Raw genomic sequence first — 27220 nt, forward strand, 5'->3', positions numbered from 1 at the left:
TATCTCCTTTGGTTATAGTTCCTAAGAAAGGAGGTAAATGGAGAGTTTGTTTGGACTATAGGGAGCTCAATACTGCTACTAAGAAAGATCACTTTCCACTTCCTTTCATTGTTAGGGTATTGGATTCTTTAGCAAGAAAATAATACTTTTCATTTTTGGATGGGTTTAGTGGTTACAATCAATTTAGAATTATTCTAGAAGACCAGGAAAAGACAACCTTCACCTGCCCTTGGGGAACGTATGCCTATTCAGTTCTTCCATTTGGTTTATGCAATGCTCCTGCAACCTTCTAGAGAGTTGTCCTCGGTATATGCTCAGATATTTCTCATGATTGCATGGAAATCTATATGGACGATTTCACTGCTTATGGGATTACTTTTGAGGAAACATTGCAAAATCTTGGCAAAGTGTTGCAGCAGTGTGAGGATCATAATTTGTCCCTAAATAGTGAAAAATGATTCATGATGATGCAAGAAGGGATAGTATTGGGACATTGAATTTCTCAAGTGGGTATTCAAGTTGACCCTACCAAAATTGAGGTAATAATTAACCTCCCTACCCCTTTAAAACAAAAGGATGTGATAAGTTTCTTAGGCCATGCAGGGTACTATAGAAGATTTATAAAGAAATTTAGTAAGATGACAAGACCTCTATATTCTCTCTTAATAAAAGCTACTGAGTTTGAATGGACACTAGCATGTGAAGAGGCATTTTCCAAACTCAAGGGAGCTCAACTCAAGATCCTGTGCTCAAAGGACCTGTTTAGTCTTTCCCTTTTCACATTCACACAGATGCATCAGATTTTGCAATTGGAGTAGTCTTGGGAAAGAAACAAGGAATTTTAGAGAATGAAATTTATTATATCAACAAAAATCTGCAGGGGCCTAAGCTAAATTATAATGTCACTGAAAAGGAAATGCTAGCTATTATCTGTGTCATCAAAAAGTTCAGACACTACATCACTGGCTATCAAATATTTGTGCATATTGATCATGCATCCATCAAATACCTTATTAATAAAAGTTATATTTCGGGTAGATTGGCATAGTGGTTATTGCTGATGTAGGAATTTGACATCACAATCATTGACAAGCTAGGTAAGGCAAATGTTGTAGCAGACTTTCTGTCCAGAATTCAAACAAAGGATGATCCTGCAACCATTGATGATTCCTTTCCAGATGAGCATTTGTTTTCAATTAATGTGCATAATCCATGGTATGCTGACATAGCTAATTACATAGCTGCTAACAAAATTCCCCCTCATTTCTCACCCAAAGAAAGAAGGTTACTTGTACAAAAGAGTTTCATTTTTTCATGGATAGAAGATTGCTTATTCTATACAGGGCCAAATGAAGTTATTAGGCGGTGTGTTCGAGAAGATGAAACTTATGGTATCCTTCATGTCTGTCATGATGGGCCTTGTGGAGGACACTTTGTTGCCAAGAGAACAACTATAAAGCTCCTGAATAAAGGTTATCATTGGCCAACTTTGCATAGAGATGCAGTCAAGTATAACAGAAAGTGTGATAGATATTAGAGGATGGGCGAACCTACTCGGTTTGATGAGATGCCTTTACATCCATAGGTAGTTGTTACACCATTTGACAAATGTGGGTTAGATTTTGTTGGGCCAATTGATCCACCCTCAAATAGTAGATCATACATTCTAGTGTGTACTGACTATATTAAAAAATGGGTTGAGGTAAAAGCATTCAAGCATTCCAGAGATAACAAGGTAGTAGAATTTTTGTATGAGGAAATATTTACAAGATATGGAGTTTTGCGGGAGATAGTGATTGATCAAGGGGCACAATTTACTTCCACTTTGATTACAACCTGGTCAGTGAATATAATATAAGGCATAGAAAGTCAACCCCCTACCATCCTCAAGGAAATGGACAAGATGAAATTACCAATCGCGAGATTGAATCTATACTAACCAAAATAGTAGCCCTTCATCGAAAGGATTGGTCTAGTAGGTTGTTTGAAGCAGTTTAGGCATATAGGACCACATAGAAAATGACAACATGTTTTACACCCTTTGAGATGGTGTATGGGAAATTAGCTATGATGTCTGTGAAATTTGAGCATAAAACACTTAGAATAGCCATAGACTTGGATATAAATATTTTTGCAGCTCAACAGGATAGGATCCTGCAGCTTAATGCCTTAGATGAAATCAGGAAGTCTGCCCTGCAGCACGCAGAAACAATTCAGAATCAACACATGAAATGGCATAATAAATATATCAAAGATAAAGCATTCAAACTAGGCAATTGGGCCCTTCTGTATGGCTCCAGGTATATGGATAATTTGGGAAAACTACAAACGCATTGGTTAAGGCCTTATGAAGTGATTGAAACATTTCCAAACGATGCAGTACAACTGGCCAATATTGATCCTATAAAATTCAAATTGTTGGTAAATGGTCATTGCTTATGCCTCTATCATAAGCCTCTTTCCAAAGAGGAATTTCTGCAGCAATTCACTATTTTGGAAGGTTTTGGGATTCCTGCAACAAAAGAAGGTGGCCTTGTCATCCCACCTTCTTCCTAATTTTTTTTTTCTACTGCAAGATCATAATGAATACTTCCATATCATATGGAAGTACCCTTCTTCACAATAAATATTCTATTTTCGTACTCACCAATCACTTTTCCATATCATTCCATGTCATTCATTTCTCCACTTCTCTTGTTGTACATAGTGGCTCGACTTCATGCATGATGGATTTCCCCAACTATTGTCATTATGGCATGATAACAGGTATGCTCGTGTGTATTTATTTTTTGTTGCATACATTTATTAAACCATATTTTGTATCATAATGATATTTGCATAGTAATTTTTAGTCATTCTCTGCATGTATGGACACCTGTTACACTTTAGGTTGGGGGGAAAGTACTATGGTGAATTATTCTCATGGATAATTCTTATGTCATTTCAAATAAAGTTTAAATTTAAAATTATGTCGGTTTGATGTGACATTATGTACTATATTCTTATTTATATACCTTCTGCCCCCGCCATTTTTTTTCTCTTGCCTTTCATTATTTTAAAATTTTGGCTGGGTTATTTGAAAGAAGAGCATACTTTCTTTTGAGAATTTCTATAGTTATACGAAATTGGGTATATTTCTGCAAGTGGTGAGTTGTGAGTGCCACTGTTGCAATGTGTTGTTTGCCAGTTCACCATGAACCTACAGTGCATGATGTCCTTCTACAAGATCAGGTTTGTGAACCTGAATTCTGAAATAGTGGTTGGCTAGATTTTTTTTGAAGCTAACTCAATTCAATGAGGATATTGCAAGAGAATTCACCCATACATTTTCTGATGGGGAAGCTCGGGTGAAAAGGTTGAATTTTATTATTACAAAAGAGAGGACTGCAAAGGTAGCATGGTTGCTAGTAGATGGGGGGAAATACCCCAAAACAAAGGACGCACGAAGTGCGAGGGCAGAATTCATGCAACTAGTTGACCCACCTTTGGTAACAGGTAAGAAGGGGACCAGATGAAAATCCCTTCCTCCCAAATGGAAAGCAATAGCATTATATATCATGAAATATTTGAGTTGTGAAGGGAGATTCTCATGTCTGCATTCCCACCATTTTAAGCTCCTGAGTCATCTGCGCCATGGGAGGAGAATGAATATTCTGGATGTATTGCATAATCTTTTTTCCATCAGTGCAATGGAGAAACAAAAAGGTAGGCCTCACTCTGTTACTCATCATTGTTTGATCAAATTATTGGTTGAAAGGTCTTTGAGAGATGTTTCACAGATGACCTGGGATGAATTTGTAAAAGTTAGAAGGTTTAGGGTAAATACAATGGGTCCAGCAAAACAACCTTCATCTTAAGAAAGGGAAAATTTAGAAGGACTTGGTCCTACTCTTGAACCCTCATCCTCCAGGATGTCACCAGTTGAGGATGTTCCTATAGTAGAGGAACCCTCGCTGGAAGAAACCTTGGCAGAAGTAGTAGAAACCTCAGCAGGGGTTCCATCACAAACCCCAATAAGAACTAGGGCTGATGAACGAAGGGAGAAAGGTAAAGAGAAGCAAATCGATATGGAGAAGAAGAAGGAGAAAGGAAGAAGTGTGGATTTAGCCCCTCCTATCACAAAGAAAAGAAGATTTGCAAAAGAAGATTCTCATGTAGCCACTAAAGGAGCTATAGAAACACTCGAAGAGTTAGATACAAAAAACCATCCTGTAGCCACCGAAGAAATGCCCTTGAGAAGAAGCGCCAAGCTCCAAACAAAACCTAAAAATAAAAAATAGTTAGAGAAGTCGAGTTCTAGCATTCATGTTGATTCCCTAGAGCAAGAACTGAATAGTCCTTACCTAGATGTTATTCCTCCAACCTTACTTGTGGAGTTGCAGGAGGTTAAGGAGCCTGAGGAACCTAGTAAAGAAGGAGATAAAGGGGAAGAAAGCCCTCATGAACAACCATAGGAAGGTGTGGGCTTGGATGGGCTTAACAACTTGGCTTCCATTGCATGGCAGATTATTGAAGTAGAAGGTGAAGCTAGGAAGTCAAAACCTAGAGTACCAGTTCACAGGCCGCCCTCTTTTCTTACTAGTCATGTTGTTGATCTTGCCTTCTATAGAGAATGGGAGTAAGGAAAAGCAGAGATGCAGAAACTTATTGATCAACAGAAGAAAGTGATTGAACAAAAAGATGAGGAAATTGTTGAGCTAAAAAATAAGGTGGATACGGTAGTCACTATGATACCACAAAAAATGCAGTGTAGGGCGCCACCTCGAGTCTACTCCCTATATTTGAAAGAGCAGCGTATTTGTTTTTCAGTTAATGAGAATTGTTAGAGATCTAAGTCCTTCTTTAGAAACACCTTAGGAGTTTTACTATGTCTATGAAATGTCTCCTACAACCATCAAAAATTTGCTTTGTGAGTTCTATTTACATAATTATGCTATCCCTGATGATGTTGACTAGAATCCTCTACTCTATATTGGAGATATTCAACTCAGGGCTCTCATGTCATGGACTCAAAATGAAATTACTAAGGGATAACAATTAGGATACATGGGAAGGATGAACTTGATCTCCCACTTCATTGAGAGCCGAATCAAGGGATCTGAGATTACTTTATTATGCTTGGCAAAACATTTTGTATCGACCAGATTGTGGGAATAATATTATACCCCTGAGAGAAGAGGTATACAGAGAGTATGAGAAAATGGCTAAGATTGAGGGTCAGGTAGCAATTGGACATTTAGTACAGCATTGGAATAGTCTACTTGATGAATTGAAATAGTCTGAGCTGCATTCCTTGTTAAATTATAATGCAGTCAAGGCAAGGAGATCCAATGAAGGATAGCCCAACCTTGCAGGTTAACACATAATATGTGTGTGAAAAGTGGATAAGGTCTGCAAGTTGTAAGACACAACACTACAATTAGGTCATTGCATGCATGGTTAGACAGATATAATCATGAATATGAAAACCATAACAAATCAACCTATTGCCTTCTAAAAGATGTGAGTATAGACTTGCTCTTAGATTTGTCTAAGTAATACCAGTGACTATACTACACCAAGACAAAGGATTTAATCTATATTTGCACAAGATTAAGCTAAATGTATGCAAGATTAAGCTAGATATGAAAGATTAAGCTAGATGAATGAATATTAATCTAGATGAATAAATGAATGAATATTAAGCTAGATGAATGAAGTTAAGCTAAATGAATAAAATCAATAACGGTTAAACTAAGTATGTAAAAAGATAAACTAAGATGAAATAATTTCAAAGCACAATATCTTCAATGACTCCAGAGCAAAAACTGCACAATAACAATAAATCTCCAAGGTGTTTTGAATGAAAGATGAAGGCTGAATTTATAGAGACTCAAAAGGGAGACCAAAGGTCAAGATCAATTAACAACGAGCGGTTGAGATTCCTCAAGAAAAAAGAACAATCCTGGTTAATTCAAATAATTGAGAGATCAGATTAAGTTAATCTTGAGATAGATTCCAATTATAGCTTGATTGAATGCATTCAGATTCTAAGTTTGAGTTTTCATTGGAGATCAAATTTAGTTGATTCCATGCACTTGAGATAAAAATAGGTGATTCCATGCACTTTTCTTTAATTTGCTCAATATTTTTATTTAGAAAAAGGTTTTTCAATATAACTGAACCTCTTTCCTCAAGAAAAGTTTAAATTTTATTTTTAGAGAAAATGATTAATTCAATTTAATTGCTTTTCTGATTTCTCAAGTTATCTCAATTTTAGAAAAAGAAATATCTTAAGCTTGATTTCTTCTCTCAATTTAATTCTTTTCTTTTGTTTTCAATTTAACTCTTTCTTTTGCAAATTAATTCCTCTTTTTGTGATTAATCTCTTTTTGTAAATTAATTCCTCTTTTTCTTTAAATTAAACTCTTTTTGTAAATTAATTCATTTTTTATGATTAAATGGCAAATTTATTTATTAATTAAATATGCTAGGATATTTAATTAAATAAATAGGATAACTGATTAAAATGATTTACTTGGAATGATTAATTAATTAAATAAATATTTAATTAATATTGAGTGATTTATTGCCATGTAACATTAATGATTGAAGAATTAATTAAAGTTAGGAATCCCACAGATACTGAGAGGGCGGGGTGAATCAGTATCTAACCGGTGATTAGAATTTCTTAACTTAAAACATGCAGAACATATTATAACAGTGTACCGGTATGCAAGAAATAATGTAATAAACAGAATCAAGAACATCCACATGAAAAGCACACCATAACACAAGGTTTTAATGAGGAAACCCAGTGTGGGAAAAACCTCGGTGGGATTTGCAACCCACAATATTCACTCACTGGCCAATAAGAGAATATTACTTACAATAGGGGCCTGCACATGCAGGAAGGCCAACTGCCTAGAGCTCACTGCTCAATGGAAAGTCTCGCTGACTTACAATGAGGATTATACAAATCCAATATCTTGTGCTGCTTTACAATAGCATCTATAATGCTTGATCCAGTACCGGTTGCCGCTCTACTTCTTACATAAACCCTTTAGCCTATATTTCGCATAATAGGTCTGCCTAATATTTTTCCTTATCTCTTACATCTCCCTCTCTAAATGTCTACAATGATCTCTTTTATAGATAAGAGTCATTTTACAATTTGCCAAGTCGGCTTACAAATTTTTTACAATAATAAACAAAATATAATATAACAAAATCTTGTCGGCCTCTGTGCCGGTATACTTCCTTTCTTTGTGCTAGTGTCGGTGTCCTGAGTGCCGGTGTAGAGTATGATCTGCTGATGCTGGTATAATGCCTTTGTCGGTGCCATAGGATTGCAAGGTTGCCATCAATGACAAAACCTTCAATCACATACAATGTCTCATTGGAGTGTGCATATGCCAACAATCTCCCCCTTTGGCATTGATGGCAACACTCATGAGAAATTTCAAAAATGTATCAAAAATGTGAAGTCCAAAAAAAGTTACCAAAAATGTGTGTGCTCCCCTTGAGCATATGATTCCTATGATATTGAATTTTCTCATCCCACTACTCCTTCTTTGGCATCAATGAAAAAGGTTGTCAAGATGTCAGTAGAGTTAGTAGTTTCAACCTTGTAACTGGATAGTTACAATTTAAAATAGATCCGCCAAAATCAAGTTTATACTCTCCATAAACTTTTTACTATCTCTTATTGTTGTCTCAGTTCTCTTAACTGTACCGGTGAGATGTTGCAAATTCTCTGTCAGTGTTTTCTGTCCTTGTATTAGTGCCTCAGATACTTCCTTTCGCAGTGATGCTAGATAGTCCAATCTTGGACTCAGTTTTAATCTCAGATGCTTTGCCTTATTCACAATTCTCTCTTTCTCTCTTTCCCATTTGAGTAATTCTTCCTCAAAATTTGTTATCTTCTCCTCAAAAACTGATAGTGTATCAAGTAAGTTAACAAAATTATCTGCAAGTTTATTGATCTCATCATGTACCTTTCTCATCTTCTTGTCTATATCTACAGTCAAAAAGTTTGTCTTGTAGGTGTCTTTGTACAGAATTTTTTACTCTTTCAATAAATTACACGATTCCAGTAGAAGTGTGTCAAAATCTTGGTTACACTTCTTTATTTGCTCATCAAATAATTTCTGCTTTTCAATTTCTACTTTATCCTTCAATGTCTCTTCCTTTATTTTCTCAATGTTTTCTGTGATATATTTACATAGTGTATCAAGTTGTCCTAAAGAATCTTTATTGTCTATGTTACAGTTGGGAGCAATTACCTTCAAAATTGGTATGGTATCATCAATTGCCTTATAAGCTTGTGAGCTACAGTCTGTTATCTTTTTGATTGAATCTAATAGTACCTCAATCACATTAGTTGATTTGTAGCCTGATGATGAACCAACATTCTGAGTACCACCAGTGGAAGTAACCGATCTTGTATTGACCTCTGGTAGGTTTGTTTGTGTTTGCATTTCCTTAAGCAATAGTTTTTCTACTTCTCCAGTTACCGATGGCACTGTTTCCTTATGTTCCTATTCCTGTTGTTGTTGTTCCTGTTCCAGAGCCTTTTGCTCTATTTCTTTTTCTATTTGTTGCATTGTCTCAGTCTGAGTCTGAGTCTCTACCTTTTTCTCTTTGTTATCTATCGGTTTCTCCTGTGTGTTTTCAGTTTGCTCAGTTACCGGAGGCTCACTAGCCATTTCAGTTTTATTAGCTATATCTTTGTCTACCACAATGTTGATCTTTTGAGTATCAACATTCACAGTATATAAGACTTCAGGATTAGGATTACCATCCTCTACATCCATACTCTCAACTGTCGGTTGATCTTCTATAGCTTTTACCGGTGGAGTAATCAAAGGAGGTGGGGGTAAGTTGTCTTTAACCTTGATACTAGATGGTCCACCAACTTTACCTTTACCCTTGTCTCTATCTTTCTAATAAACTTTTATAGGTTTGGGGTTCCTGTATTCTTCTTGTTTTTCTTTTTCAACTAGGAATATATCCCATCCATTTTCTATCTCCTCAGTCACCTCATTAATTCTTCCAACCATTAAAGCAATGTGTCGATGTGCAGTAGAAAATACTGACCGGTTGGCTTGAGCAATTAGGTCATCAATTTCTTTGGGTGAGTTTACCAGATATACAGCAAGTAGCTTTTCAATCTTTATTTTCTTGTCCAGTTCTATTACTGCTTATCTTCTTTCTTCTAGTCTCTTAAATAGTTCATCTGGAATTTCATTTACTACTTCCATCAAAAATTTCTTATACATATCCATATGCAATATAACACTGTTTTCAACTTGTTCTTTTTCATCAGCTGTTAAAGTGTCATATATTTTCTCTATATTCTTCAATTTACCTTCCTCTGTAATTTCATTTAGCAGTATATCAAGAGGGGCCAAGTCTCTCTTTGTCCTCTTCTTCTTTTTGGGTGTCAGTTTCTTCTTCTTTGGTGTAGCCTTTCTTACCAGAGATCTCACTGCTTGTTGTTTTTGTCTTGTCCTCCTGGGTGAGGGTGTGGTTGTCGATGAGGGATCTCTTTTCCTTACAAATCTTTTGAAAGTTGCAGGTATGTCACTCTCCGAAGAAGTACCTACCGGTGATAGGTGAGTTTCAGGTTGTGGAGCTGCTAACTCATCCTCTGTTATACCAATTTTCTTCAGCACATCTTCTTTGATGGCCTTTGCTTGTCTGGAACCTTTCCTTACAACTGCCTCAACCTTTTTCACTCTTTTCTTTGATTGTATTTGGCGTTCAATAGTTTCTGCACTACCAAATATTTCTTCCTTAGGTTCTCTGGGGGCTTCCAGAAGTGCTTTAGCATATGTTTCAATTATATGATCATCTATTTCATAGCCCATCTCGGTTACCCAAACTATCCTAGGGATGACTGCTTCCATCCAGATTTCATCCTTCTTGATTACAAAGCATATTTCATCTTTGTATTTGTCGACAATCTTTTGTGATAACCTGATTCTTTTCTTCATTTTGGCCTTTAATGCTTGAAAGAAGTCATGAATATTGTTTTCCTTGTCTTCTCCCATGCTATTGAATAGTTTTGTTAACTATTTACCTACTGGTATATAATATCCAAGTTCTTTGTAGCCTATACCGGGAACCTGTTTGGTTATATGTAGCATCAAACATACTAACAGATTTCCAAACCTGAAAGTTCCTTTCTTGTCCTTCTTAATCTTTCCAAGGTTGTCAATTAATTCATCCTTTAGCCACTCACATATATCAATCTTTGCATTATCTGTGACCATATCACAAGCACTCTTAATGCATAAACTTGAAACTGAATTGAGTCTATTTGCATGAGTAGCTTTATACCCTAATATCATGCTGATAAATCTCACATTAATGTCTGTTACATCATTAACTCTTAGGGACATTTTGTCGAATGTTGCACTAGTTAGGTCTGTAACTAGGTCATTAGATACCTTCTTAGTTTTATCTAGCCTTTTACCAGTGGTCGGTAACCCTGTGATAGCTTTCATAGCTTCCTTAGTGATTTTGTGGATTGCATCTAACCAGAAAAATTCACCATGTACCCTGCTTAAGACTATCCTAATCACATCCTTGGGGAATTCAGGAATGCTAAGGATCTCTATGAATCCTAGGGTCTCAATGATCTTGTGTTCATCTTTTATATTTCTGGATTCATCACATATCATAGTTTTAAACATGGTTTTAATCTCTTCATCTCCTAGTTCCTCAATGTTGCAGTGGATGTAAATTCTGGGGTCTTCAGTATAAACAACTCCCTTAGGAATTTGAGAAAAAGCACCTAAGGTATCATCTTTCTTTGCTACCTCGGGAACTAACTGAAATACGGGCCTAGGTCTTTTTATAACTTCAACAACAGTAGGGTTTGCTATATATTCAATTGCAGAGGTGGATGCCATGATAAAATACCTTTTACTGCCTTTAGGATGGATGATTGCTTGGAGTGTTCTTGCCTCTTGCTTGAAATGCCTTAGCTCGAAATCTTCGCGCTCTTCGTAGGTTTAAAATCTCAGTGAAATGGAATGGAGCCAAACCTCAATTTTATAGTGTCTTTTTGCCATCTACCACATTAAATGTATGTCGGTTAAGTATTCACTTAACATTGTCTACCGGTAAATAGTAATTTCCAACTTCTTATCTCTAACCGAGGGAATAATAGCACACGTGTCATTAGATTGCCAAACCCTCAAGGAAACTTTCTTCAATTAGATGAAGAACTTCCTGCCCATGGAACATTGCTCTGTCCTGTCGGTGAAGCATCACTCTGTCCTGCCGATGAAGCATTGATTTGTTCTACCGGTAGAGTAGTATTCCCAATATTTAGATCAGCTTTTCTAATCCATTGTTTTGAGAATTCTTGCTTAACCTCTTCAACTTTTTATTTACCTTTCAAGCTAGAACTTTTGTAGTCTACCGGTGTTCCTTTACTTCTACAGAATTTAGCAATATGCCCAATCTTTTTACATGCATAACAAGTTACATTATTCTTCTGAATAGCTTTCCCATAACCTATGCCGGTTTGTGTTCTGCATTGATTAGATAAATATCCAAATCTTCCACAAACATAACATCTCACATTCATTCTACAATTTTCTGATTTGTGACCAACTTTGTTGCATTTAGAACATTGACCAGTGGATGTGTTGATATTCTGATAATTTATAGATCTACATTTATTTGCTCTATGACCATACTTATTACAGTTAAAGCATTTTCCATTGAATTTATAAGCATTAAGTTGTCTTACCAGTTTGTTGTGATCTTGAGTATTTGCAGTACCGGAGCTTTCACCAACTTCAAAGCCAATTCTAGAAGTATCACCTTTAGGTTTTTGATTCTTCAGCAAGGTGCCAAGTGAAGAGGGGAAAACAAATTTGAAGGTCAAATGATCAAAACATAACGAAATAAACATGCAGAATGCTAAAATATCATTAAAAGACCATTTCACCTTGCTATTTTACCTTCTCCTTCGGATTGAGCTTGATGAAGTGAAGGCACCCCTTGATAATGCTCCACTTGATGTGCTCCTTTGATTGCTGGATGTGGATGGCTCTCCAATGTTGTGCACAAATGGAATAGATTTGAAAAATGATAAGAATGAGATGATCAAGTTGCCAAGATGATTTCCTGGGCTCAAAAGGGCAGCATAAACTTACTGGATTTCAAGATGTTTTGAATGAAGGGATAAAGCCCTATTTTATAGGAAGAGGAGAGGAAAATGGATGGCTAGGATGAATTCGAGATGAAGGGCTAAGATTTACTTGTGAGCTCACACAAGGTCCAAGAGAGGGTGTGGAGACCAAGAAATATGCCTTAAAGGCATTTCGTATCTCCACACTCCACAAGATGCATTGGAGGAATTAAAAATTCCCCAAAAAAGGATATCATGGGGATTGGAGGAATAAAAAGGAATTAAAAATTCCTTGGGAGAGGGGATGCCTGGAGGAATGTGAGATTTCAAAAATCTTACATTCACCTAGGAAAAGATTATTTAAAAGCAAGGAGTTGACTTTGTGGCTAATCATGTTGATTAGCCATTAACAACTCATTAGGAGGGGGATTAGAGGAAATGTTAGGTGGGATTAATATTTGTAGGAGAATTTGACCAGGAGAGAGAATAAGTGGAGGGAATAAAAAATTAGAAGAATAATGTTAAGTGAGTTTAGGGAGTTTCTAGAAGAATGAATTAAGAAGATGATTTGTAGGAATCATGTAGGTTAACTAATTAATTGAAATTAATTAGCTAAGAGGAAGATTTGTGAGGATTTGATTTTTTTAGAAGAATAAAGAAAGGGATTGATTTATTAAATAAATCAATCATATGCTATAGTGACAATATTAATTATATTTAATTAATATTGAGAGGAATTTGAATTAACATAATTAATTAATTAATTAATTATGCAAGGAATTAAAAATAATTAAAATAATTATTTTTAAGTGTCTACATTTTGCCCCTCTTTGAAGCGAGGTGTGATGACACATTGATTCAAAGAATAATCTTGTTTTGATGTTGATATTGGTTTGGTAGGATGCCCTGGCTCTTGATTGATAGATTATGGTATGGTGATGCCCCCTCAAGAGATCAATTGAGGTATTTGATCTTTGGAGTTTTGCGAAATTGATATCCCGATAGATTTGATTTGATTCAATTGATAAGATCTAGATTTAGTCTGGTTTCAAGAAGAATTCATCCTGTATAAGACAAAGGTGATCAAAGTGTCTAGTTTCAAGAAGGATTCATCCTATATAAGACATGATTGATCACAATATCTAGTTTCAGGAAGGATTCATCCTGTATAAAACATGATCAGAGTGTCTGGTTTCAGGAAGGATACATCCTGTATAAGACATGACTGATCACAACGTCTGGTTTTAGGAAGGATTCATCCTGTATAAGACATGATCGGAGTATCTGGTTTCAGGAAGGATACATCCTGTATAAGACATGACTGATCACAACGTCTGGTTTTAGGAAGGATTCATCTTGTATAAGACATGATCAGATCACAACGTCTGGTTTCAAGAAGGATTCATCTTGTATAAGACATGATCGGAGTGTCTAGTTTCAGGAAGGATACATCCTGTATAAGACATGACTGATCACAAAGTTTGGTTTCAGGAAGGATTCATCCTGTATAAGACATGATTGATCACAACGTCTAGTTTCAGGAAGGATTAATCCTGTATAAGACATGATCAAAGCGTCTGGTTTCAGGAAGGACACATCATGTATAAGACATGACTAATCACAACGTCTGGTTTTAGGAAGGATTCATCCTGTATAAGACATGATCAGAGCATCTCATTTCAGGAAGGATTCATCCTGTATAAGACATGATCAGATCACAATGTCTGGTTTCAGGAAGGATTCATCCTGTATAAGACATGATCAGAATCAGAATTGATTATGTGAGGAAAAAAAAAAATCAAGGAAGAAAAATTAAGGTGGAAGGGATAGATGAGGAACAAATATGAAGCAGTCGTGAGGTATTTGGAAAGAAGAATACGAGATGCGAGACCGTAGAGGAAAATGGGGACAATTGAGAACTCCATGGGATTATTGAGTTTAGGATTTGATGGAATGATGATGAGATTTTGTGCACAACAAATGTGGAGAGCCAACCTAGTTTGATGTTGCCCTGAGTGACTTGCACCACTGATTATAGAAATCAGTATGCCATGAGAAATGCAGGGCGTGGACTGACTCTGTAGACAAACGGGAATTTCTTGCACACAACAATGCAAGTGTTAAGAAACATTAATACAAAGTTGTGGGTTCATGCAAGGAAACCGTCAAACACACTGATACCTCTTGTACATGAGAAGGTAAGTGTTGATAAACACTAGTACCAGGTCGCCGGTTTATACAAGAAGGATCCAAAACATGCCATACTATGAGATATGCCCCAGTATGCACCTATCATAACGTACCTGGATATGGAAGAACCCAGGCAATCGTAAATAGTGGCAGTCATAGGGCAAAAGATGCAAGCATATATGAAAAGATCTAACAAAATCTAGCAAATGATACCTCTTGCCATTAGTAGAACTAGGATGGAGGATTAGGTTGCTAGGTGAGGGAAGGAGTCATCCCTAGGGCAAATCTATATTGGGGAGCGGGAAATCATCTTTAGGACAAGCTATATTTAGATCTCAAAAATCTGTGTAGATGCAGATGCCCCCAGCAGGTTTGCCGACAGGTACAAATGTTTTGGGAAGAAGGAGGATTAACTCCTTGGATGGGTATGACATTGACATCATTGTCTGCAGGTTCAATCAATGCGACCTACTAAAAAATCAAAACTGGTTATGTGATTAGTGTAGTCATAACCCATTGCATTAGATGATGAGCCTTTTCCTTTATCATGATTTGGGAAGGGTTCCTGGTACATTTTGAGTTTGTCATTGTTATTACCAGGTTTTTCATTTGCTACTTCAATCTCACCTCTATCAATGAGATCTTGTATGCAGATCTTCAGTTTCATACACTTTCATGTATCATGTCCCTTGATACGATGGTATTCATTATACTCATTTTCATTATACCATCTTGGTTTAGGTTGATTGGGGTCAAATGGGCGAGTAATTGGAAAAACCACTACACCTACTTGGACAAGTTTTTGAAACACCACTTCAATAGGCTCAGCCAGAGGAGTGAAATCTCTTGGAGTCCTGTTATTCGATCGGGGTGGTCGTCCCTGGATTGAGACATTGTTGTGAGGTTTTTGGGATTTATTTTGGGTGTTGAATTGATGATTGTTGGTGGTGGATTTTGGGGGAGCGGCCACGGTTTGGACCCGCTTTGCATCAGTTATACCATCATTGACCACATTTTTGTTTTTGGACCAGATTTTTGGCTTGTCGTTATAATAAGAGGAAGAACTTTGTGTTTATTTCTAGTAATGTTTCAAGGTTCCTTCCTCCAACAAGACACGTTCGAGGGCAAGGCCCTTATCTGTCAATTTTTGGAAGGATTTGATACATTGAGATATTAAAGGTCTTGAAAGTTTAGGCACCAAGTTCTTTTGGAATAGCTCAATTTGATGTTGTTCTGGCATGTCCCACTGGAATTTCTTGATAAGATGTCGCCATATTTGTAGGAAATTGGCGAAGGTTTCTCTGGGCCTTTGTTTTGTATTACATAAGTCCATCATAGAAACATCATTACCCATGTTGTATGCATAGTGGGCCACAAATTTTTCTGCCAAGTCTGGAAAAGAGACAATGGAACCTCGTAGTAAAGATGAGAACCATGCCAAGGCGTCTCCTGTGAGACTCTTGGGAAAGAGTCTGTGAAGATAAAGGTCACTATAGGAGACTTATTGGCATAAGATGTGGAATTCTCGGACATGGTCGCGGGGATCTCCTTTGCCTTCATACTTGGTGAATTTAGGGATCTCAAATCCCGAAGGATATGGTGCAACTGATATAGACGGGTCGTAAGGACAAGGGAAAAACTCTTCAAACGAGTAAGTTTTCCTTTTATTAGTCCTTTGTTTCATGTCCTTGATGATATTCTTAATGTCTTGAATTTCCTTGATGAGGTCTTGTTGTGGACTTTGATATTGATGAATTGTATTTGCCCCAAGAATTGGATGAACCAAAGAAGGTGCACCACCACCAATATATTGATATGATGAGGAGGTGGGAACATGGGATGTGATGACCGATGTCGCTGGGGTTTGAGGGATAGTTGGTTGCGGTCCGCCAACTGTTGTGACGGGATTGAATATAGCCCGGATAAAATTTGCGACATTGTTGGGAGGAAGGGAAGTTTGTGGAATAGAAATTTGTGGTTGAATAGAAGGAGGTGGTATAGAAGTTTGTTGGAGAATGGATGAGATCGGATTTAATAGTGGTATGAATGGTAAGGGGGAAGAAGGTGGGATGGAGACCATGGTGGGAGGTACCGCGAGTGGCATTTATTGAGCCTAGATGATTGATGGGGCTGCAATTGATTGAGTTTGAATAGTAGGTGCAGCACTTTGTGTGGGAGCGAGGTCTCCTTGTGGTTGTTGGGTGAGAGTGGATCTATTAAATTCAGGTGGAAGTTGAGCTCCATGTTCAAGGAGAGTTTTCAGAAGTGCAGTAGGATTGTGTTTAATAAACTTTTCCATCATCTCTTGGTTATAAGAATCCGCTAGGAAAGTTTGCACTTCCGGATAAAGTTCATCTTGGTTAACCATGTCAAGATTTTGACTTTGATCTTGATCGCTACGTTGCCCACTTTGTGTATGATCTTGCATGGGATTTTCATATAGGACATCAATGTCTGGCATGCCATATTGTTGTTCAGCCATCTTTTTCTTTGGGGATCAAGTTGCGACCATACATGATATTTGTGATGAAAGGACTTAAGAAATTTGTGATGAAAGGACTTAGGAAATTTGAGGATGAAAGGATTTGAGAAATTTGTGATGAAAGGATTTAAGAAATTTGAGGATGAAAGGACTTAAGAAATTTGTGATGAAAGGATTTAAGAAATTTGAGGATGAAAAGACTTGAGAAATTTGTGATGAAAGGACTTGAGAAATTTGTGATGAAAGGATTTAAGAAAATTGAGGATGAAAGGATTTAAGAAATTTGTGATGAAAGGATTTGAGAAATTTCAGGATGAAAAGACTTGAGAAATTTGTGATGAAAGGATTTAAGAAATTTGTGATGAAAGGACTTGAGAAATTTGTGATGAAAGGATTTAAGAAAATTGAGGATGAAAGGATTTAAGAAATTTGAGGATGATTGATGAAGAAGCTATAGTAGTGATGGTTTAGAAGCAATTTGATGACTAGGTTGTCTTTGGTATGAACATGAAGGATCGATTCGAATGTCAAGTTGTATGAAGGGATACGACCACCCTGATTTGGAGGATAGTTGGTGTTTCAAAGGACAAACTTGAATGTTGATGGAGATGACGGACTCTTAGCTTCTCTCTTAGGCTTATGAAAAATGGGACGGACAGGGTTTTGACGCAATTTTGGACTTTGTGTGGGTAATGACTTGGACAATTGTTTGTGTCTTGACAAGTGTTTTTGCAAAGTGTTTGGGGATAGTGATGTGTTTTTAGTCTACTCTTGGCAAGTATGTATCAAACAAAGAAAACACAGTGATCAAATGCATATTATATCAAAGATACCCATGCTCATATACAACATTCTTAAGGCTGGCAAGGACAATAGTCATTGAATCCCAATTGGTTTCCCATCTACGCTTACCCAGAGCGAACACTTAGATGCTTGACCCCACTAGCTCCCTCCACAGCACTCACTTCTCATGGCAGCTAAGCATCAATTCCCATGAAAACTCCTCATGGCGAACTTTGTGTCTCTACTAAGGGCCGTAAGAATATGGGCCGCTTCAGAGGTTCGACCTCCTGCACCAATGACTAGAAGGTTTTTGGCCACTATGAACAAGGTGTTTAGTAAGTCTTCCCGTTAGGAGCTACCTTTCAAAGTTGCACAAGTGCAACTGAGGCCTATAGCCCAACAAAGCACCAAGAGCTTAGTAGTCATGCAAGCGTGATTGAGATCTCTAGGATCCTACTAAGCACCCAATGTGAGAGTGAACTCTCATATAGCCCCAACCATTAACCCTTTCGTAGTCAATGGCCTATTTATTATAGTGAGTTGGGAACCCTAGGTCTGGGTGTACTCACTTGGGTCGTTCCCCTCTTACCTTCTCAAAGAGCAAGTTGGGAGGGCAGGCCCTCTAGAGGTAAACACACAATCAAACAAGAAAAGGTTGGAGGGTCTAGATTTTTGATCGTCTAGTAAGACGAGAGCATACTTTCCTACCTTTACGCTTTTCTTAAAGACAAATAAGACAATGGTTCATTCCATTTTAATTAATATCTAGGTGCCTAATTTAAATAAATGCACAATATTTGGTTGAATCAGCTAGGCAACCTGCAAAACCACTCGATTAGTAGTTTGAAAAATGGAGTCTTCAAAAAGCATCCTGCAAAACAACTTGATTAGTAGTTTGGAAAAATAGAGTCTTCAACAAGCGTCCTTCTCCTTCGGATTGAGCTTGATGAAGTGAAGGCGCCCCTTGATAATGCTCCACTTGATGTGTTCCTTTGATTGTTGGATGTGGATGGCTCTCCAATGTTGTGCACAAATGGAATGGATTTGAAAAATGATAAGAATGAGATGATCAAGTTGCCAAGATGATTTCCTAGGCTCAAAAGGGCAGCATAAACTTACTGGATTTCAAGATGTTTTGAATGAAGGGATGGAGCCCTATTTTATAGGAAGAGGAGAGGAAAATGGATGGCTAGGATGAATTCGAGATGAAGGACTAAGATTTACTTGTGAGCTCACACAAGGTCCAAGAGAGGGTGTGGAGACCAAGAAATATGCCTTAAAGGCATTTCGTATCTCCACACTCCACAAGATGCATTGGAGGAATTAAAAATTCTCCAGAAAAGGATATCATGGGGATTGGAGGAATAAAAAGGAATTAAAAATTCCTTGGGAGAGGGGATGCCTGGAGGAATGTGAGATTTCAAAAATCTTACATTCACCTAGGAAAAGATTATTTAAAAGCAAGGAGTTGACTTTGTGGCTAATCATGTTGATTAGCCATTAACGACTCATTAGGAGGGGGATTAGAGGAAATGTTAGGTGGGATTAATATTTGTAGGGGAATTTGACTAGGAGAGAGAATGAGTGGAGGGAATAAAAAATTAGAAGAATAATGTTAAGTGAGTTTAGGGAGTTTCTAGAAGAATGAATTAAGAAGATGATTTGTAGGAATCATGTAGATTAACTAATTAATTGAAATTAATTAGCTAAAAGGAAGATTTGTGAGGATTTGATTTTTTTAGAAGAATAAAGAAAGGGATTGATTTATTAAATAAATAAATCATATGCTATAGTGACAATATTAATTATATTTAATTAATATTGAGAGGAATTTGAATTAACAAATTAATTAATTAATTATGCGAGGAATTAAAAATAATTAAAATAATTATTTTTAAGTGTCTACACCAAGTTCCTCTGAGCTTTTCTTGAATTTTTCTTTATGTTGATTTGCAATTTCTAGTTCTCTTTCTAAGACTTCTTTTTGTCTCATCAGTTCATTTGAGTCATTCTGAGTATGCATCAGATCTATCTACAACATGTCATTTTCATAGCTAAGTCTTGTGTTCTCGTTTGTTGCATCACTTAGTCTTCTGGTCAGTTCTTCTTCATTCTTCTTCCTATCCTCAATCTCTTTGCAAAATCTCATAGTCATATCCTGCATCTCATTCTTTGTTGTCATGTTCTCTTGTTTCAGCTTGCTTATCATATCATTAAGTGATTCCTTTTCATCATTCTCATTTTGAAATTTTTCACAAAGTTCTCTTCTCTTATTTCTTGCAACAGTAAAATTCTCTTGAAGTGCCTAAATGATATCCTGAGCTGCCCTTAAATCATCTTCTAGTTTGATATTTTTCAATTTCTCTGCATCATAGTCTGAAAGAGCTCCTTCAAGTTGCTTCATCAGATTTTCCATCTTTACCGGTGTCAAGATCTTCCTCAAGCTATTAGGCTTTTGAAAATAGAGGACCAGGCACTGATACCAATTGTTAGGAATCCCACAGATACTGAGAGGGGGGGTGAATCAGTATCTAACTGGTGATTAGAATTTTCTTAACTTAAAACATGCAGAACATATTATAACAGTGTACCGGTATGCAAGAAATAATGTAATAAACAAAATCAAGAACATCCACATGAAAGCACACCATAACACAAGGTTTTAATGAGGAAACCCAGTGTGGGACACACCTCGGTGGAATTTGTGACCCACAATATTCATGCACTAGCCAATAAGAGAATATTACTTACAATAGGGTCCTGCACATGCAGGAAGGCCAACTGCCTAGAGCTCACTGCTCAATGGAAAGTCTCACTAACTTACAATGAGGATTATACAAATCCAATATCTTGTATTGCTTTACAATAACATCTATAATGCCTGATCGAGTACCGGTTGCCACTCTGCTTCTTACATAAACCCTTTAGCCTATATTTCGCATAATAGGTCTACCTAATATTTTTCCTTATCGCTTACATCTCCCTCTCTAAATGTCTACAATGATCTCTTTTATATATAAGAGTCATTTTACAATTTGCCAAGTTGGCTTACAAAGTTTTTACAATAATAAACAAAATATAATATAACAAAATCCTGTCGACCTCTGTGCTGGTATACTTCCTTTCTTTGTGTCGGTGTCGGTGTCCTGAGTGCCAGTGTAGAGTATGATCTGCTGATGCCGGTATAATGCCTTTGCCGGTGCCATAGGATTGCAAGGTTGCCATCAATGACAAAACCTTCAATCACATACAATGTCTCATTGGAGTGTGCATATGCCAACAATTGATTGGGTGCTCAAGGTTGATTTAATTGTCTTTGGCTAGGACCTGGTGATGTTGTCGAGATTAGGGGCCCATGGTTTAGGTGACCATTTTTAGGGTATTACATTTTCCCCTCTTTGAATTAAAGTGTGAGCAGTGTGTTGGTTCAAAGAATAGCTGATGTCAAATAGATATCAGTTCTGAACTTGATGGATCACAAACCGATGAAGAGCAAGATGTTCAGCTTGATTTAAAGTGATGAAATTGAATAGACTGATTAAAGCGATACCGATCCTGAACTTGATTGAACAAAAATTGACAAAGAGAGAGATACCGTTCTTAAACTTGATTGATCAAGAAACAAGCATCGATCTAGAAGTTGATTGAACTAGATTGAGCGAAGAGACAAAAAAATGATTCCGAACTTGATTGAACAAGAATCGACTGAGCGAGAGATAAAACCGATTCTGAACTTGATTTAACAAGAATCAATTGAGAAAGATAAAACCAATTCCAAACTTGATTGATCAAGAATCGATTGAGCGAGAGATAAAACTGATTCAGAACTTGATTGAACAAGAATCGACTAAGGAAAGCGAAAGAACCAATTCCTTACTTGATTGAACAAGAATCGACTAAGCAAAGAGAAAGAACCTATTCCGAACTTGATTGAACAAGAATTGATTAGCAAGAGAGAATGTCCAGCTTGATTTGATGTGATAAAATTAAACATCGATTTGAAGATTGATTTAGATAAGGACAAAAATTGATATGCCCCTAGAGATTTCTTTACTTGACATCGAAGAATCTCAACTTGATACGATGTGATTTAGTTAAGATGCCCCTAGTAACAAGGTTTCGTTGATTTTCTTTGTTTGAAAAGATTTTTGCTTGACTTTATGAAGATTTGAAAAATTTCTCGACTTTTGATGATGAAAATCGTTGAAAATATGGAATGAGTATGCCCCTCGGGAGCGTTCTGATACTTGTTCTATAAGCCTATAGTGCAGGATTGAGCTGCAGATGCCAATCCTTTCCAGATTTGCTGATTGTTCTATGCAAGATAGTCAGCAAATTTTTGTTAGATGCTTCAACTTGTCCATTACGTTGAGGGTAGTATATGGATGATTAGTGCTATTTGATTTTGAACTTTTCACGGAGCTCATCTAGATCTTTGTTTTTAAAATGCCCTCAATTGCCAATCACAATTGAAGAAGGCATCCCATACCTGCAAATGATGTAGTTAAGGAAAAACATAGCTACTTGTTTACCGGTTGCTTTGATTAGCGGAATTGCTTCAACCCACTTAGTGAAGTACTCAGTGGCACTTATGATAAACTTGTGTCCATTAGATGATGCAAGATAGATTTGGCCAATGAGGTCAAATGCCCATTGTTGAAAAGGCCAATGTGTGATGAAAGGTATTAAATATATTTCTGGAGCATATATGAGATTCCCATTTAGCTGACACTTCTCATAAGTTTTAGTAATTTTTATAGCATCTTTCTCCATATCTGGCTAGTAGTAGCCATCCCTTAGCAGTTTCTGAGCCAGAGTAAGAGCGTTTGAATGAGATTCACAAATATCTTCATGGACTCCAAATAACATGCATTGGGAATCTTCAGTTTCTAGACACCTAATAAAAGTACTATCCAAACCTCACCTATATAGATCATTAGCGATGATGACATACCATGAAGCATTTCGAATTAGGTTTCTTTTCTCATTACAGGTAAGATTAGCAGGGATAATTTGGTCACACAAGTAAGAGTAAATGTGGCTATAGTGAGATGAATCATGTCCATTAATAGAACAGACCATCTGGGACTCAGGAGTATCATAAGCAGGATAATGTAACTCTTCCACCAGGAATTCATAGCAGAACTCAGATTCTTGTAGCTGTGGTATAGATGCCAAAGTAGCCATAGCATCTGTTGCTCTGTTTGTTGATCTAGGAATCTGATGAAATGATACAAAGGTAAAGTATTTCTTGAGGTCATTAGACAAAGATATAGCATCTTATTTCTTACTTGCTGATGAAACCAACTTCTTCCCCAAAATGAAAGCTCCATTGGTAGTGATCTTTTGGTCATCAACATCACCTGCCTAATCAACATCAGTATAGGCACATAACATGAAATCATCATTCTTTGGATACCATAAGCCATAGTCAACAGTCCCCTTCAAGTATTTGAAAATCCTCTTCACAACAGTAACATGAGTCTCTTTAGGATTAGCCTGAAATCTAGCACAAAGCTTGCAATTGTTTGTTTACCAGTGCTAAGGGTGTCTCTTCCTCTTTACTGATAAGGGTTTCAACGTTATAATCAGTAGGAAGTTTAGCACCTTGTTTTTCTATCTCTAGAAAATAATCTTCTTTTTCTCTAGCCATGATAATCTTCATCATTTTTCGGAAATCTTTATCCTTTTGACAGCTATTTATAACAGCTTTTGTAGGTTCAGAGGCTTTAGACTCGCTACATGAGGAATCACCGTCATTAACATGGGTGTTGATATTGTCATAAGTGTCATTTTTAGTAGCTTGTCTTTCTTTCCTTTCTCTAGACATGGTGGGAGATAAGGATTGATAAAAAACTGGTATATTTGATGATGAAGGTTTATTAGAGATGGGGTCCTCTACGAAGAATGGATTATCTTGTAATGAAAATGACGATTCTTTACCTTTGGCAGCTTTCTTATGAGAATTTCTGGTTTGAGCAGGCATTTATGACTAATGTGACCAAGAAATAGATGTGATGCAAAAGTCAAGAGAGTACTTACCAGTTTGGATTTATCCACACCAAAATTCTTCAACAATTCCCTTAGATACTCAGTTTGATAGATAAAGATGCCTTTGTTAGTTTGAGTAATCTGCAAACCTAAGAAAAATCTCATCTCACCAATCATGGAAATTTCAAATTCATTCTTCATATTATTAGAGAATTCCATGCACAATTTATCTTCACCTCCAAAAATGATATCATCAACAAATACTTCAATAATCACAATATCATCATCAGTTATCTTATAATATAAATTACTGTCAGCACTACCTTTAGTAAAACCAAGATTCAAAAGATATTTATCCAACCTTGCATACCAAGCTCTAGGAGCTTGATCTTCTTTTATAACAATAAATGCCCATCCACTATCTGCTGGATCTTCATCTAAATCATCTATAACACCTTCATCTGCATAGTAACATGACTTATCTCTATTTTTCTTAAATCTGTATCTTTGATATTCAGGGTTAGGCTTATATGTTCTCTTTGCTTCCTCCCGTAATTGTGTATGTCTATCAGGACACCTAGATGCCATATGACCAACTTTATTGCAATTAAAACATTTGAAAGGTGCTTTACCTTCATACTTACTTCCTACTGGACCTTTAGGCATCTTCCTTGCAAATAGTACTTCAAGTTCTTCATTTTCTCTTCTCATATCTTCAAGTTATTTTGCACCTCTGGGTAACCGCTTAGCCAATAATGCTTCAAGCTCGATCAGAGTGTCTTCATCATCAGCTCCTTTGTTGGATATAGACTCATAACTATGACTAACATCTCTACTTTTCCTCACAGGTGGGTTAGAAATTGAAGCTCTAAATGCAAATTTGGATTTCTGAGCACTACCATCATAACCATTTAACTCAAATGCAGTAATTTTACCAATGATGGAGTCAAGAGTTACCTTTTTTTTATCAATAGATTTTAGCTCCTGAATGGCTGCAACTCGGGCATAGACCGGTAGAAGGGTTCTCAACACCTTACTAACTACTGTGGCATCCTCCACTTTACCATCAGCACTCTTGATCTCACTGACTATCTCCTTGATCCACTGACCATACTGTTGAATATTCTCACCTTCAGCCATCCACATGTCATCAAATTTACCTCTTAGACTCTCTTCTTTGACAATCTTTACATGCTCATCACCACTATAGTGAAATTTGATATATTGAAGCAGTCTAGTTGAGTTCTTGGATGCAAAGTTAGTTTTTCTAGCATATGTAATTGTTACACATAATGTAATTAATAGAAGTACTCCAAGTAAATTGTCTCACTTCTGTTGTTTTTTCAGTTGAATGATTTTATTTGTTAAGAACAAATAGAATTGTCTTATATAGGATGTATCTTTCTTGGAACTAGACGTTATGATCAAGTTTTATACAGGATATATCGTTCTTGAAACCAGATGCTTTGATCATCTTTGTCTTATACAGGAGGTGTCATTCCTAAAACCAAACTCAATCTCGATCTTATCAATCTAATTAATCGCGCTATATCAATCATCAAGAACCACATCATCGTGATCATAGAACTCGCACTTTCATCAATCACAGTTGCAGAAATCAATTCATTTCTAATCGAGATATCAATTTTGCAAAAATTCATACACTCCAAAAATCAAATATCTCAATTGATATCCCGAGGGGGCATCATCATACCACAATTTATCAATCAATGTCTAGGGCATCCTATCGAACCAATATCATCGTCAAAATGAGTTTATTCTTTGAATCAATGCATCATCACACCTCGCTTCAAAAAGGGGCAAAATGTATACGCCTAAAAAATGGTCTGAAGATAATTAATTAAATAAGCAGTTATTTAATTAATCCCCCTTCCTAATTTAATTGAATTCATTAGCAATTTGATTAAATATATGTATTAATAAATCTAAGGATTTAGTTAATAAGTTCATTTCAATAGTCCCCTTTGATTAATTAATTCAACTTAATTAATCCCCCCCCCCCCATTTCAATTAATTCTTCTAGTCCTATAATTAATTAAAACAAATCAATTTATGAGTTATTGAAAATTAATTAGTCTTTTCCTATTATTTGAATTTTTAAATTCAAATTACCCACATGCCTCCTAACTTCTAACCACCTAATCTAACCATCCCCCTAACCTAACCCATTCCACCTAACCTTGGGTTTGCCTAACCCTATCCTATCTTGCACATTCTAACCTCCTTATCCTAACCTCTTATGGTGTGGATATTCTTCCCTTGAGACACATGGCACTTTGGCCACATATCTCCTCTCTTGGACACTTGCCCTCTTATGAGCAAGGCTCCTTGACACTTGTCACCACAGAGATGACAAGTGTCCCTTCCTCCAACCTCTTTTCCAACCTCCTCCAATTTCACCCTTGATATCTTCAGACTCAATCTTGATCATTGATTCCTGCCACCTCACCCCTGGTCTTGGAAATCCTATAAATATCCCCCATTTTGGAGCACAAAGGATCCCATCTCATTATCAATTTAGGAATTGTTACTATAGGTATATCATTTTAGCATTGTTGTTATAGGCAATTGCATTAGCTTAATTTGATCATTTTCTAGCATAATTATTGAATCATGTAGCTTAATCAATCTCTTTCTAGCTTAATTGCAATCATCATAGCTTAATCATGCATATCATTAGCTTAATTAGCCTCTTGGATCTATCTAGCATAATCAATCTCATATAGTTTGCATATCATCATCATTTCAAATCCTTCGCCTAGGTGTAGTCAAGTCACTGGGATTGCTTATCCAAATCTGAGAGCAAATCCATACTCGCATCTCTTAGGAGGTGATAGGTCACTTTGTCATGGTTCATCTTTCATTTGCTTATTATTTTCTAACCATGCTTGTAATGATCTATTGAGTGTTTGTGTTGTAGCTGTAGGTACCACACTTCACAGGCATGACAATTAGTATAAACTAAAAACTGACAAAAATCTAACTAATAACTCCCTAACTGCTATAACAACTAACAATATTACAAAACATATTATAATTCACACAAATTACCTCTGGCCATCCAGGACCAAGCCACATTTCTAAATATGTCAAAGGTAGGCCTCATCCTTATAAGTGCTGGAGTTGAAGATGATATCCTGCACTGCAATCTCTGTAGTTACAAATCTTTCCAACTAGTCCAATGTCTCTACCATGTCCAAGGTGTCAGCCCGTGCAATACCTAGGGAAGAATTAAGTAATGATTGACATTATGTAATCTACACATTCCTTTACTTAATCTTCCCTATTTCATCTCACTTCCGGAACACCATGCCGCAAAATTCCCTAACAATCATCATATTCAACCTTTAAGTCTGCTTCAAACTTCTCATGCTTTTTTATCAGTCTCTAGATTTTCTCAATAATTGCACCATCTGTCTGACTAGCCTTCTTATCCTGCAAGAGCATATGTAATCTATCAGAGATTCTCTTATGTGACATACTATTATCCATACTCTTCTGGTAAACTGTCTATAAGTCTTCAAGAACTCCATTCACCTTTTCAAATCTTTTTGACAATAAGACACATGTTGTGTCTACCCTTATGTTCTTCATTTTCTCCTTCAATTTCTTATTCTCTTTAT

At 36.6% G+C, this 27220-nt stretch overlaps 1 protein-coding gene across 1 annotated transcript; it reads left to right on the forward strand.

The window, feature by feature from the left end:
* Positions 1–2019: 2019 nt before the first annotated feature.
* Positions 2020–2556, forward strand: LOC131045361 (uncharacterized). The gene has a single exon (XM_057978949.1). It carries the CDS (start codon positions 2020–2022, stop codon positions 2554–2556), a length of 537 nt encoding a protein of 178 aa, XP_057834932.1.
* The last annotated feature ends 24664 nt before the right edge of the window (positions 2557–27220 follow it).

The sequence above is a fragment of the Cryptomeria japonica genome, chromosome 8 (assembly GCF_030272615.1).
Source record: "Cryptomeria japonica chromosome 8, Sugi_1.0, whole genome shotgun sequence".
Lineage (NCBI taxonomy): Eukaryota > Viridiplantae > Streptophyta > Pinopsida > Cupressales > Cupressaceae > Cryptomeria > Cryptomeria japonica.